Below are 15,338 nucleotides of genomic sequence, written 5' to 3'. Positions count from 1 at the left end.
AAAGCTGGTTTTTTCCATTTCCGTGGAATGGCTGGGGCTGGACTATACTGAAGCCAGGAGCCTGGAACTCCATCTGTGTCTCCCCTGTGGGTAGTAGGAGTCCAAGCACTTGGACCGTCTTCCACTGCTTTCTCAGGCATATTAGCAGGGAGCTGGACAGGAAGTGGAGCAGCCGGGACTGGAACAGGCACCCATATGGGATTCTGGCACTGCAGGAGACTTAACCCAGTGAGCCACAACGTTGCCCCCTTCCATTATTTTTAAAGGCAAATAAACCAAGCCTACTTTTTTTTTTTTGTCAAATTACAAAGGCAATACACACTTATTACAACAAATTAAATACCACAGAAGTACCTAAAGTAAAAAGCAAAGACTTTCTTCTCCCTCAGATCCCCCCGTTGCCTGCAGCAAAGAGGCAACTACTGTTTACATTTTGGGTTGCATCCTTTCAGGCTTTTTGCCATGCGATCAAATATCCATACATGTAAGCCATTGCTTTTATTTCTCATGGAAATAAAAATGTTTATATTTTAAAGACTCTGCGGGCCGGCGCTGCGGCTCACTAGGCTAATCCTCCGCCTTGCGGCGCCGGCACACCGGGTTCTAGTCCCGGTTGGGGCGCCAGATTCTGTCCCGGTTGCCCCTCTTCCAGGCCAGCTCTCTGCTATGGCCCGGGAAGGCAGTGGAGGATGGCCCAAGTGCTTGGGCCCTGCACCCACATGGGAGACCAGGAGAAGCACCTGGCTCCTGGCTTTGGATCAGCGCGGTGCGCTGGCCGTGGCGGCCATTGGAGGGTGAACCAACGGCAAAGGAAGACCTTTCTCTCTGTCTCTTTCTCACTGTCCACTCTGCCTGTCAAAAAAAAAAAAAAAAAAAGACTCTGTGGGCCGGAGAGCCCGTTGAGCTTGTCCTACAGGATATAGTAAATATTTGCCAGGAACTCTATTTGAGTTCCTTTTTTTTTTTTTTTTTTTTTTTAAGAATTATTTTATTTTTTTGAAAGAGTTACAGAGAGAGGGGAGCCAGAGAGAGAGAGGTCTTCCATCCGATGGTTCACTCCCCAGTTGAACACAACAGCCAGAGCTATGCCGATCCAAAGCCAGGAGCCAGGAGCTTCTTCCAGGTCTCCCACATGGGTGCAGGGGCCCAAGGACCTGGGCCATCTTCCACTGCTTTCCCAGGCCATAGCAGAGAGCTGGATCGGAAGAGGAGCAGCCGGGACTCAAACTGGCATCCATATGGGATGCTGGCGCTGCAGGCTGGGACTTTAACCCACTGCGCCACAGCAGCCACAGCGCCGGTCCCCTCCATTTGACTTCGGTATCTCAGACCATGGCTTTGGCCAAATGACCAGCTCTATTTCCAAGTTTCCCAATCCAGTACTTACTGGCAGACACTGGGTGATGTCCCTGGACTTTCCACTTTGTGTCCACCTCCATCTTTTCCCTTCTTGCCTCCCCTGCTGCCATTTCAGATCATTAAGGCTTACCTGGACTACGCCATGTACCACCACCTGGCTGGCTACCAGGGCGTGTGGTTCAAATATGAAGTCAAGGCCATGGAGCAGATCTTCAACCTCCCCCTGAAAGGCGAGGGCATTGAAATCGTGGCATACGTGGCTGGTAAACTGAGTTACATCAAGTTAATGACGGGCTACCTGGACTTGGCCATTGAGTTAGGTAAGGACTGGCTGGCAACAAGGCTCATGATGGTACAAGTAATATCCCCAAATACACTGCAATTGTTTTCTTCCCAGGCGCTCGAGCCCACAAGATGTGGGCATTGCTCCAGAATCCCAACCAACACTATGTGGTCCTCTGCAGACTTAGTAAATCTCTCTTCTTGAAAAACAGGTATTTATCTTTAGGCATTTTCCAAGTTAGGGGGAGGAAGCCATATAAGTATTATGGCGTGACCTGGCTCACTTACCCTGGTCACAGGGCAGGGAGGAGTATGGCTCGCAGGGAGATGACCAGATGGGTCTGAACCATGTTCTACTTTTGGACACTACTGCCCATTTAACTGAATGCTCCCAAATGCGTCCTCGCGAATCTGGTTGCTCTGCCCAGTGACAGGGTGGGGGCTGAGACAGTCACCCCGACTGTGGGGATCAGGTCCCTGCCCATCAAGTGGAGAGAAAGGGGAAAGTCCTATAGGGAGGCAAATACCCAGAGAATCACAACCAGGACCTGGGGGCCCTGGCCAGATTGGCTTCACTCTGGTCGCCCTGTTATAGAGGACCCATGAAAGAACAGTTTGGGGAAAGAGCCAATCAAATCCCTAGATTCCAGTCCTCAGCAGGGGTGGATTTGAAGTCTGTTAGTGAGTTGCATTTGGTTCTCAGTTCCTGAGCAGGACCAAGTGCTGGACCAGGATTGAAATCTTGCCTGTCCTCTCCACTCACTTGTTAATGCCCACATCTTGTCTCTTCCCTAGATACAAGCATCTGATCCAGATGCTGGGGAGGCTGTGGGATCTTTCTGTAGCAGAAGGCCACATCATCAGCAAGGCATTTTTCTATTTAGTCTGCTTGGACATCATGCTTTATTCCGGTGAGTGTGGCTTTGGGATTGAAAAGAGATTGGAGCTGTGGCCCCTGCACTGGTGTGATGTGATAGCTGCCAGGGATGGTTTTCTTTTTTTTAAGATTTATTTTATTTATTTGAAAGACAGAGTTACAGAGAGAGGTAGAGACAGAGAGAGGAGAGAGATCTTCCATCTGCTGGTTCACACCCCAGTTGGCCGCAATGGCTGGAGCTGCACCAATCCGAAGCCAGGAGTTTCTTTCTGGTGTCCCACAAGGGTGCAGGGGCCCAAGGACTTGGGCCATCTTCTACTGCTTTCCCAGGCCATAGCAGAGAGCTGGATCAGAAGAGGAGCAGCTGGGACTAAAACCGGCGCCCATATGGGATGCTGGTGCTTCAGTCCAGGGCGTTAACCCACTGCACCACAGTGCCGGCCCCAGGGCTGGGGTCTTGAGACCGGTAGGTTTCTGGCTGGTAGATTTAGAGGAGAGGGGAAGGAAGAGTCTGATGCTGTGAACCAGGGAGCTGTCTTGTAGGTGCCAAGGTTGGAATGGAACAGCAGCGAGGAAGCTGTTGGATCTAAGCTGCTGGCTTATTTGTCAGATTAATTTACACATAAGTAACAGTGACTGATATTGTCTTCCTATGTCCATCTTCCTGGAGGCATTTTTTGTATTTATATATTTTTTAATATTTATTTATTTGAAAGGTAGAATTACAGACAGACAGAAAGGTTCTCCATCTGCTGGTTCACTTCCCAAATGACCACAAAGGCTGGAGCTGAACCAGTCTGAAGCCAGGAGCCAGGAGCTTCCTCCGGGTCTCCCACGTGGGTGTAGGGGCCCAAGGACTTGGGCCATCTTCTACTACTTTCCCAGATGCATTAGCAGGAGCTGGATGGGAAGTGCAGCAGCTGGGATTCATATGGGATGACAGTAGCTCAGGCTGTGGCTTAACCCACTGGGCCATAACACCAGCCCCATAAAGTTATCTTTTAATGTTACTTTCCCATGAAGTTTCTGACATACCCTTGTATGTGCATATGATGCCACAATAGCTGGGACTCAGCAAACACAAGGCAATGCAGCCACGTGGTTGCCACAGTCCACGGGACACTTTGGATTGAAAAGGCAGAGACTGCTCTCCCTGCTGTGTGAAATCCTACGGCGAGCCACCAGGCCAGAACGACAACCACCCCCCAGCTACCAGCTAAGCTCTCTGGTCTCTCTCTCTCTCTCTGCTAGGCTTCGTTTATAGAACATTTGAAGAATGTCTGGAATTCATTATCCAAAATGAAGACAACAGAATCCTCAAGTTCCAAAGTGGACTCCTCCTGGGACTTTACTCGAGTATAGCTATCTGGTAAGAGAACATGGTGAGCCGCAAGAGGAGGTCTATGAAACCTGCGAAAACTTCATCCCTTAGACGCGAGGCCGCTCCAAGAGGCCAGCAGGATTCAGTCCATCCCCTGCCACCAAGAACAGAAAAGTGAGGTTGTCTCCATTGTAGTCAGTGCGATGGCTTTGTCCCCACACACATCATGCTGTGGTAGCACAGGAGTAAATAAGAAAAGCTTACAGTGCCTTCAGCCCGCCGTCTCCGTGGGTTCTGCATCCGTGGAGTCAACCAACCCTGGTTTGAAAACATTTGGGGATACATTTGTCTGTACTGAATACAGTCACTATTCCCTAAACAATAGTGTGTAACAAGTATCCCGTAACATTTACATTGTGTTATTAGGTATTTGAAGTCACTAGAGATTATTTAAAGCCTACAGGTAAAGCCTACGGGGTGATATGCATAGGTTATATGCAAGTACCATGCCAGAGTACTTAATAGAAGGGGCTTGAGAATCTAGATCTTGGTATCTGCGAGGTCCTGGAAGCAAATCCCCTCGGATGCTAAGGGTTGACAGATCTAGCGTCTGAGGAGTGCTGGGCTTGCGCCCACCCGGGTCCAATCCCACAGAACAACATTATAGTGAGGCTAAGCTTGGAGGATGTGGCTTACATCTGCAGGGAAGGTTCCTAGCCCTGAGCCCGATGAGCAGACTTACCCACGCAGCAGCAGGCAGTTCTGGAAAACCACGTTTCCCCGCCTCTCTTCCACGGGGCAGAGATGTGAGTACCACACTCCCTGTCCCCTCTATCCCAGGATAGAGAGAGAGGTCCTGCACTCCATTTGTCTACTTCCTCTCCTGGAGTCGCCAGCCAACCACATTGCTCCTTATCACTGGAGGAGTGAGAGGAGCAGAGCAAAGATCCTGGGTCCCTCATGTGAAGCAGCAGCACCTGTACCTCGTTACCTCATTAGGCCTAAGGCTTAATCCTTTTAACCTATTGAGCTGTTTTATTTATTTATTTATTTATTTTAATTTGAGAAGCAAAAAAGACAGAGAGGGCCCATCCACTGGTCCACTCCTCAAAGGGCTCAAACAACCAAGGGGCCAGGAACTCAATCCAGGTGGCAGGAAGTCAATTACTTGAGCCATCACCTGCTGGCTCCTGCATTAGCGGGAAGCTGGAGACAGGAGCCAGAGCTGGGAATTGAACATGGCCATTCCAAGTATGGGATGTGGGTGTCCCAACCAGGCTCCTGACCTCTAGGCCAAATGTTAGCACCTTATTTTTTCTTTCTTTTTTTATATTTATTTATTTATTTGAAGGGCAGAGTTAGAGAGAGAGAGAGAGAGATCTTCCATCCACTGACTCACTCCCCGCATGGCCACAACAGCCGAGGCTGGGCCAGGCTGAAGCCAGGAGCCCAGGAGCTTTATCAAGATCTACCATGTGGGTGCAGGGGCCCAAGAACTTGGATCATCTTCCACTGCTTTTCCAGGCGCATTAGCAGAGTGCTGCATTGGAAGTGGAGCAGCCGGGACTTGAACTAGTGCCCATATGGGATGCCTGTGTCACAGGTGGCAGCTTTACCTGCTATGCCACAATGCTGGCCTCCCTTATTAAGTGTTTAACTCAGTAGGCCTATAGCTATGAGGGTATCCTCAAGGAAGGAGATGAATGGTAAAGCTCCGAATGGGTGAACAGAACACTAATTAAATTTCTCCCACGACTTTCCTTAAGACTAAAAATTACCCTCCAAGGCCAGCGCTGTGGCTCACTTGGCTAATCCTCCACCTGCAGTGCCAGCACCCTGGGTTCTAGTCTCAGTTGGGGCGCCAGATTCTGTCCTGGTTGCTCCTCTTCCAGTCCAGCTCTCTGCTGTGGCCCGAGAGGGCAGTGAAGATGGCCCAAGTGCTTGGGCCCTGTACCTGCATGGGAGACCAGGAGGAAGCACCTGGCTCCTGGCTTCAGATCAGCACAGCACGCCGGCTGTAGCGGCCATTTTGGGAGTGAACCAACGGAAAAGGAAGACCTTTTTCTCTGTCTCTCTCTCTCACTGTCTAACTCTACATGTCAAAAAAAAATTACCCTCCATTCTAATCTACCTCAAATTATATGTAACCATGTTGTCCAGGGTGGTCCATCAGAGATTTTGTGATGAGATTAAATAACATGGAAAACATCCCTAGATGAAATACTACAAACTAGAGAAGTTCTAAGTTTGAGCACCAACATCCTCTTATTGTAAACTTGAGAGAAATTACAATCCAAAAATCAAAGTTCAGAAAGTCAAATTAACTTGCCTCTGTGAATTAAGGTTCAAGGAATATGACGTCCAAAACTGCTCCTAACTTCTTTCTTCCATTTCAGCTAGAGAGTTCAACAGCTGTGTCTTGGGTCAGTGCTCCTTACACTTGAGTGGACTTCAGATCACCTGGAGAGTTTGTTAGCTCAGACCCCTAGCCTCACTCCCTGAGTCTGATTAAGCAGATCTGGGTTGGACCAGAGAATGGACTTTGATAAGCATCGCCCAAGGTGACCTTGCTAATGTCAGTGTGTGGACGACACTCTGAGTAGTAGTACTTGGCCTGAGCCATCTGTCTTTGGAATTGGAATAATCTCTTCAAGTCCCTGAGCCTATAGCTCCACGTGTCTGATCTCCCTTCTTAAAATGATAGATGGTAGCTGAGTCCATTTTCTGTTGCCATAACTGAGTCCCACAGACTGGGGACCTTAAAAATAACAGAGCTTTATTCAGCTCACCGACTAGAGGTTATAATTCCAAGAGTGCGACACTGGCAGCTACCTGGCAGTCTGGTCAGGGTCTTCTTGCTGCATAACACAGTGTGGGGAGATCACATGGCCAGACAAGGCACGCGTGCCAGAGAGAGCTCACTAGAGCCACTCTCCTCCATAACTCATTACTCCAGTGGTCAGTTGATCCATGTATAGGTTAATCCATTCAGGAGGGCAGAGCACTCCTGACCCAGTCATCTCCCAGTGATCCTGCCTCCAAACAGCATGAGCATATGAATTTGGGGATGAAGTTTCTTCCTTGTAAAATTTAGACAATGCATTCCAAGCGTAGCAGTAGCTAGTGTTACCTGGGTGTTCCCGAAGATTCTATTCCTCTCAAACCATCAAAATGCTATGCCTTCTTTGCTGCATGTCCCTGGATTTCTTGCTGTTTGGGGGATTGTGGAGTAAGTGGGGTAAGCGGGAGGCAGACTTTCAGAAGCCCCAGCATTGGAAGCAACACATCCAGAGAGTCATTACAGAAAATGAGCCCATTCCAGGAGTGGGACTGATTTTCTTGTCCCTCTGTGCAGGTATGGCAGACTTCAGGAATGGGACAACTTCTATGTATTCTCTAACAGAGCTAAAACTCTAGTGTCAAGAAGAACCCCAACGATTCTGTACTATGACGGCATATCTAGGTACATGGAGGGCCAAGTTCTCCAACTTCAAAAGCAAATAGAAGAACAATCTGAGACTGCCCAGGACAGTGGAGTTGAGCTACTCAAGGTGAGGTGGTTCTCTGGCTTCAGGCACAACGTCTCTCCTTAAAGGGATTTCTGTCTGCCTCTTGTGCTAGTTTTTTTCTGACTACAGAATCTATACATGTGTTAGGCTATCATAGAACTTTATTCAAAAAGATGTCCTTTGCCCTCTCACATGTGATTTAATTTATTTCAAGTTTTCTCTTTTTCTCTCCAAATGCCATATGATTGCCCATCATTATCACTTTTATTTATTTATTTAGCACTTATTTATTTGAAAAGCAGAGTGGCAGAAAGAGAGACACAGAGAGAACTTCCATCTTCTGGTTCACTCCCCAAATGGCTACAAAGGCTGGGGCTGGGCCAGGCCAAAGCCAGCAGCCTGGAACTCTATCGGGTATATCAAATGGGTCACAGGAGACCAAGTACGTGGGCCATCCTCTGATGTTTTCCCAGGCGCAACAGCAGGGAGCTGGGTCGGAAGCAGAGCTCCCAGGACGTGAACTGGCGTTCCTATGGGATGCTAGCATCGCAGTGGGCCATTTGGCAAGTGAATCAGTATGGAAAATCACTTTCTCTCTGTCACTCTACTTTTCAAGTGAATAAATCTTTAAACAATGATATGGCTAGATGCCCTTTTTTAGGCATTTATCCTGTTTGATGTTCTCTGAGCTTCTGGATCTGTGATTTGGTGTCTGGTTTTAATTTGGTTATTATTGTTTAATATTATTGATTATTAATTTGATTATTATTATTTTATTTAATTGCTATTTTAACTGCTTATTTGTTTGTCTTTTTCTTCTCTTTCTGCTATTCCCATTATGCATATGTTATACCATTTGTAGTTGTCCCACAGTCCTTGGATATTTTGTTCTGCTTTTTTTTTTTTTCACTTTCTTTTCTTTGGTTTTCTTTCTACTAATATATCCTCAAGCTCAGAGGCTCACATCTGTGTCCAGTCTACTGATATGCCCAGCAACGGCCTTCTTTATTTCTCTTACAGTGTTTCCTTTTTTTAAAAGATTTATTTATTTATTTGAAAGGCAGAGTTACAGAGAGCAAGAAGGAGAAACACACAGAAAGAGAGGATTTCCATCTGCTGGTTCACTCCCCAAATGTCTGCAATGGCCAGAGCTGGGCCAGGTCAAAGCCAGGAGCCAGGAGCCAGGAGCTATATCCAGGTCTCCCAAGAAGGTGCAGGGGACCAAGCACTTAGACCATCTTCAGTTGCTTTCCCAGGAGTATTGGCAGGGAGCTGGATCGGAATTGGAGCAGCTGGCACTCAAACCTGTGCCCATATGGGATGCTGGGATGCTGGCATTGCAGGGGGTGGCCTCACCGTTATGCCACACTGCCAGCTCCCATCTTAACGGTGTTTCTGATCTCTAGCATTTCTTTTTGATTCTTTCTTCGGATTTTCATCACTCTGCCTATATTGCCCTTGCCTGCTCTCGACTTTATCCATTAGAACACTTAGCATATTCATCACAGTTGCTTTAGAATCTGGTCTGTTTTAAATTCTAAGCCTCCCTGCCATGTCTGGTCCTGATGCTCACCCCATCTCTTCCAGCTGTGCTTTTTGCCTTTTAATACGCTTGGTAATTTTTTCTTGTCGGTTGGACCCGACGCACCAGGTCACAGGGACTTGTGCAAATAAGTCTTCAGCAATGTGGCGATAAGGTGTGGAGGCAGGAAGCCTTCCAGAGTTCAGGGTTGGGTTTGAGCAAAACTCCAAAGTGAGCCTGTGGGTTTGGACCAGCGCTTTTCAGTTCCTCCTCCTCTAGGGCAGACAGGATGGTTCGAGCTGGTTCCCCTCGGCCACTTTCCCCTTCCCAAGTGGGTTAGGCGCTGGTTAAATAGTTTCTCCCCTGCGCAAACCTGGTTCACAAGAACGGAGTAATTTGGGTATTTCAAATTATTCCTCTCCCCTCCCTCTGCTGGAAACATAGGGGATTTTTCTCTAGGATTGACTGTGAGAATCTGGTCAAACTCCTGGACATAAAACTCACAAGTGTGGGCCCTCTGGAGGCTTTTATTTTACTTTTCATCCTTTTTTAAAATTATTATTATTATGGTCAAAGGCCTATAACCTAAAATGTGCCATGCTGACCATTTGAAGTGCACAGTTCAGTGGCATTAGTGCATTCATTACGTGAGCTTCCATCACCCCCGTCCATCTCTCCAGCTCTTTCCATCTTGTGCACCTGAAACTGTTCTCTTTAAGTGTAGCTGGGTGATTTATGGTGTTGTTTAAGTCCTCAGCTCCCTTGCTTATCTCTGTCTGGCCGTTCTGCTCATTCCTGAGAGTCTGCCGTGTTGTTGTTTCCATCTCCAGTTCTGTCCGTCTCTGCACCATGCCCTTTCATGCATTTGTCATGAGCTGCACACGTTTGTAACTGTTCTGTCTTCTTGCTCTAGTGACTCTCGCTAATTCATAATGCCCTTCCTCGTCTCTTGTAACCATTTTTGATGTAAAGTTTATTTTGTCTGATATTACAGTGTCTAATAATGTGATAGGTCTGGAAGTCTTATTTTCCTCCTTCTCCAAGGATTGCTTTTTTGTTGTTGTTGCTATTGTTTTTTGCTTGCTTTGGTTTTTTTAAAATTGTCTTAGGCTGTGTGCCAAGGATTGGCTTGAGGTATAAATTTAAGATCTTCCCAGGTCTTTCCTGAGTCTTTTCCTTTCCCTGGCCATGTGCAGTCACTTTCTAACTTTTCCCATAGAATGTCCTAGTCTTTAATGTCTGAATCTCAAAGTGACATTGGCTCTTTGAACTCCTTGGAATCCCTTTGACCAGAGTGGGTGGGACTTCAACCGTGGAGGCAGGTACAACAACAATGGCTGTTTGTCTATACATCTTTTAGTTTCTTTCTTTTCTTTTTTTTTTTTAATATTTATTTATTTGAAAGGCAGAGGCAGGGAGAGAGAGGTCTTCCATCCACTGGTTCATTCCCCAATTGGCTGCAATGGCCAGAGCTCCCCTGATCTGAAGTCAGGAGCCTGGAGCTTTTCCAGGACCCCGAAGCAGGTGCAGGGGTCCAAGGACTTGGGTCACCTTCCACTGCTTCCCCAGGCCATAGCAGAGACCTGGATGGGAAGTGGAGCAGCCAAGACTCGAACCAGCACCCATATGGGATGCCGGCACTGCAGGCAGCGCTTTGCCTGCTACGCCACAGCGCCAGCCCCAAGCAATTTACTGAGTATAGCTCAGGTTTCCCTATGCTGGCACAGGTTTCTCCTGGTGAGTGCCAGCTGTGATTCCCAGTACTCAGCTGACTCCCTCCAGTCTCTGACGCAGCAATTTGGCCTCCATCCTCACCTCTCTTTCAGAACCAAGAAGCGTTGTCGGTTTTTCTGTCTGTGCAGCTTTATTACTTGTTGCTAGAACCAAGCACTGACTTCCAAGCTCCTTGTATGTAGAGCTGGCCAATTTTTTTTTTTATTTGAAAGTCAAATTAACAAGGAGGGAGGGAGGGAGGGAAAGCAAGCTTCCATCCCCTTTTCACTGTCCAAACGCCTGCAACAAGCAGGGGTCTGCCAGGCCAAAGCAGGAGCCAGGAACTCCATCGAGGTCTCCAGGTAGGTGACAGAAACCCAGGTTCTCAGCCCATCGGCTGCCGCCTCCTAGGTGCGTTAGCAGGGAGCTGGACCAGAGGCATGGAGTAGCCTGGACTAGAACCAGGCCCTCTTATGTGGATTGGGGGTCTCCTAAGCAGCAGCTCTTTTTTATTTTTTTTAAAGATTTATTTTATTTGTTTGAAAGTCAGAGTTACACAGAGAAAGAAGGAAAGGCAGAGAGAGAGAGGTCTTCCATCTGCTGGTTCACTCTAGTTGTGCAGCTGGAGCTATGCTGATCCAAAGTCAGGAACCAGGAGCTTCTTCTGGGTCTCCCATGCGGGTGCAGGGGCCCAAGGACTTGGGCTATCTTCCACTGCTTTCCCAGACCATAGCAGAGAGCTGGGTCACAAGTGGAGCAGCCGGGTCTTGAACTGGTGCCCATATGGGATGCTGGCACTGCAGATTGTGGCTTTACCTGCTGTGCCACAGCGCCAGCCCCAGCAGCAGCTCTTAACCTGCGGCATCATAACACCCACTGCAGGAACTCATTAATTTTTCTCTTGAATTTTCAACAATTGACTTGTATTGCTTTGATCAGCAAAAGAAAATGTGTTGTTGTTTTAATTTCTGGCAGAGAAATATTGATGGGCCCTTCTTCTATCACATTCCCCGGTCCGATGGGCCTTGGGGGCCACTCCACTCCACCTGACACTTACCATCTTACCCCCAGTATTCATATCTCTGTAATACACTCCTCTGTTGACTCTTACCCTTGGAATGTCCCCAAGCCCCCCAGTGGAGGAACAACTTGGCAGCCAAAGACCCCTTTCTAATTCTGATCATGTTCCTGGTGCTTTTGTTTTTAATCCTAGAGCCTGGAGAGTCTGGTGGCTCAAAATACTACTGGCCCTGTCTTCTACCCAAGGCTCTACCACCTGATGGCCTACATCTGTATACTCATGGGAGATGGGCAGAACTGTGACCTCTTCCTGAACACAGCCTTGAAGCTCTCTGAAATACAGGGGAACGCGCTGGAGAAATGCTGGCTGAACATGAGCAAGGTGTGCACCCTCCCTGGGCAAGCCGGGCCGGGGACACTCACCCTTCCAAGAAACCCCAGACCCTGCTTCCATTGGGTTTCTCCAGGCATGGAAGGTCCTTGTCCTAGTCCATTTGGGCTAAAAATATCTTACATTGGGTCATTTGTAAACAACCGAGAGTTGTTGCTTTCAGTTTTGGAAGCTGCTGGCCAGTCCAAGATCAAGGTGCTAAGAGTTCAACGTCTGGCGAGAGCCTGTTTCTCTTTGGTGGTGCCTCTTGGTGGAGGGGAAAACTCACTCCCTTAAATGCTTGTGTTTATTTATAAAGTGATAGTGCTCTTTACCTGGAGAGTCTATTGCTTTCTCTCTCTCTCTCTCTTTTTTTTTTTTGCAAGATTTATTTATTTGAAAGACAAAGTGAGGGAGGGGGTAGGGTGAGGGTTTGAGGAGAAACAGATCTTCCATTTGCTGGTTCACTCCCCAAAGGGCTTCAATGGCCAGGGCTGGGCCAGGCTGAAGCCAGGAGCCAAGAACCCCATCCTGGTCTCCCATGTCAATGGCAGGAGTTCAAGCGCTTGGGCCATTGTCCACTGCTTCCCAGCCACTTTAGCAAGGAGCTAGATCAGAACTGGAAGTGCCTGGACCTGAACCGGTGCTTCAACATGGGATGCAGCAGCCCAACCCAGCTGCACCACAATACCCACCCTTTTAAGATCTATTTTTTAAAAAATGAACATATACATTTGAAGTACAGAAGTAGAGATAGAGACAGAGACTTGGAGAAAAAGAAAGAGCTCCCACCACCGGTTCACTCCCCAGGTGCTCTCAACGGCTGGGGCTGGGCCAGGCTGATGCTCAGAATCAGAAACTCAATCCGGGGCTCCCACATAGGTGGCAGGGACACAAGTACTTGGGACATCACCTGCTGCCTGCACATTAGTAGGAAACTGGAACTGAGCTTCGACCCAAACCCAGCTTAAGACAGCTTTTTAACAGCTAAGCCAAACCCTCGCTCCAAGCCCTTTTATAAAAATACTAGTCCCATTTATATATTAAGTTTGTAAGATTGATTTTATTTGTTTGAAAGGCAGAGTTACAGAGAGAGAGAGGGAGAGAGAGAGAGGGAGAGAAAGAGAGAGAGGAGAGATCTTTCATCCACTGGTTCACTCCCCAAATGGCTGCAATGGCTAGAGCTGAGCCAGGCTGAAGCCAGGAGCTTGGAATTCTGTCTGGGACTCCCACATGGGTACCAAGGGCCCCAGGACTTGGGCCATCCTCCACTGCTTTCCCAGGTGCATTAGCAGGGAGCTGGATGGGAAGCAGAGTAGCGAGGACTTGAACCAGCACCCAGATGGGATGCCCTGTGTCACAGGTGACTGCTCAAGTTGCAGACCACAACACTAGCCCCACTCAGCCCACTCCTGACCTAATCACCACCCGAAGGCCCCCACCTCTTCACGCCATCACCGTAGGCATCAAATCCTACATAAATCAAATCCCTACAAATCCCTACTCACATTCAACACAGGCCTTTCTGTGCCAGCCCCTGTGGTACACATTTGTGAGCCTCCCCTGCAGACCCTGTAAGTTCTCCTAGACTCTCCCCCCGACCCAACCCCCTTTAGCACACTCTCTGCCCCTCTCGTGTGAACTTACCACTGGGTGCCACATTTATCCACAAGTCTCCCCTCCAGCATTTACATCTCAAAGGCCAAAACCGTGCTGAGGACCCAGCACAGCACCTTACTGTCAGTACTTGTTGAGTTAGAGAACGAGTGTGCTATAACACGTGTTTAGTTAAGGAGGCCTATGTTGGTATCCTAGTTTGGGAAGCAAAATTCGTTTTTGTCCCTGGGTTCACCTGGTTTTAAAAGGACCCAAGGATGGGGCGGTGTTTTTACAGAGGGTTAAGCCGCTGCCTGGAATGCCAGCATCCCATATGGGTGCCAGTTCAAGTCCCAGCTGCTCCTCTTCCAATCCAGCTCCCTGCTAATGCACCTTGGAAAGCAGTGCAGCATGGTCCAAGTCCTTGGGCCCCTGCACCCACTGGGAGACAGGAAGAAGCTCCTGGCTCTGGCTCCTGCTGTTAGGGCCATTTAGAGAGTGAACCAGCAGATGGAAGTGCACGCTCTCTCTCTTTGTCTCTCTGTCTCTCTCTCTTTCTCTCCCTCTGTCTCCATATCTCTGCCTTTTAAATAAATAAATCTTTTTTTTAAGCATCTGAGGATGGGCCAGTGCTGTGGCACATAGGCTCAGCCACTGTTTCCAATGCTGGCGTCCTCTATGAAGCCCTGGCTAAGCGGCCTCTGCTGCACGTCCTGTTAATGTGCGCCCTGGGAGGCAGCAGGTGGTGGCTCAGGTCCTTGGGCCCCTGCCGCCCGTGGGAGACCCGGATGGCGCTCCTGGCTCCCGGCCTTCCTGTTGCAGCCATTTAGGGAGTGAACCAGCAGATGGACGCACGCTCTCTCTCTCTCTCTCTCTCTCTCTCTCTCTCTCTCTCTGCCTTTCAAATAAACAACTCTTAAATAGAAAGCTCCAGGGCCATTTAGCCATCTGTGGCACCAGGCCAGTGCTGGCCTCTGAGGCCAGGGAGCGCCAGCTGGTCCTTTGTTCTCTTCCCCTCTCAGGAATGGTGGTACTCAAACTGTACGCTAATGGAAGACCAGTGGCTGCATACGATCCTGAGTCTCCCGGCGTGGGAAAAAATTGTATCCGGCAAAGTGAACATCCACGACGTTCAGAAAAACAAATTTCTCATGCGAGTTAACATCCTGGACAACCCCTTCTAACGTGCTGGGGGTGGGGAGGGAGAACAAAGATGTTAACGAGATCCAGAGATCCACACCCTTGCAATGTTCTGTTTTTGATCCTTCTCTGTAGCCAGCACCCTCAGGGTTCTTTTTTTCCACACTCTCTTCTCTTGCAGTCACGGAGCCGGGGAAGTTGGCTGCTTCTTCCTTGGAGAGACAGAGAGGGTGGCCAGTGTCATGCTTTGCTTCCTCTAACATTGCCTTCCCTTTCTGTCTTTTGTTTAAAGCCCTGACCTGTGTATTTTAGCCCATGCAAAACTGTACCACATAGGAAGACGGTACAACACCTTGTGTTGCAACAGACCCGTGTCTGGTTAATGTATTAAACTGCAAGTGTTTTATTTTTAAATGTTCAGTTGTTAAATCTTTTGGAGAAAGCATGCCATCATAAGTAGCCAGCTCTGGGCATGGTCTACAAAGGCACATTTCTGTAGAGCCTACCTGGTTTCCACGGCCACGGTGATACTCCAACATGGTGATACTCCAGTCCACGCACCAAGTATCGACGGATGGCAATTGTTTTTCTTAAATTGAAGTATTAGGAATTTTATGTGGCTATCTTGT

General features: G+C 48.3%; 1 protein-coding gene across 4 annotated transcripts in view; it reads left to right on the top strand.

Moving 5' to 3' along the window:
* ADCY10 (adenylate cyclase 10) overlaps positions 1-15,099 on the top strand; it is a 93,362-nt gene extending 78,263 nt beyond the window's left edge. For 2 of the 4 annotated variants that reach the window (XM_062192694.1, XM_062192696.1), the window contains 6 exons: positions 1,475-1,679; positions 1,757-1,853; positions 2,437-2,552; positions 3,770-3,887; positions 7,195-7,390; positions 11,797-12,347. In XM_062192694.1, the coding sequence (XP_062048678.1) occupies positions 1,475-1,679; positions 1,757-1,853; positions 2,437-2,552; positions 3,770-3,887; positions 7,195-7,390; positions 11,797-12,270 (1,206 nt within the window). In that variant the 3' untranslated portion in view covers positions 12,271-12,347. Of the gene's footprint in view, positions 1-1,474; positions 1,680-1,756; positions 1,854-2,436; positions 2,553-3,769; positions 3,888-7,194; positions 7,391-11,796; positions 12,348-14,591 lie in introns of those variants that run through there. The other 2 variants (XM_062192695.1, XM_062192697.1) reach the window with 2 other exon arrangements.
* The last annotated feature ends 239 nt before the right edge of the window (positions 15,100-15,338 follow it).

Source organism: Lepus europaeus, chromosome 5, assembly GCF_033115175.1.
Source record: "Lepus europaeus isolate LE1 chromosome 5, mLepTim1.pri, whole genome shotgun sequence".
Lineage (NCBI taxonomy): Eukaryota > Metazoa > Chordata > Mammalia > Lagomorpha > Leporidae > Lepus > Lepus europaeus.
This window is presented reverse-complemented; position numbering and strand designations above follow the sequence as displayed.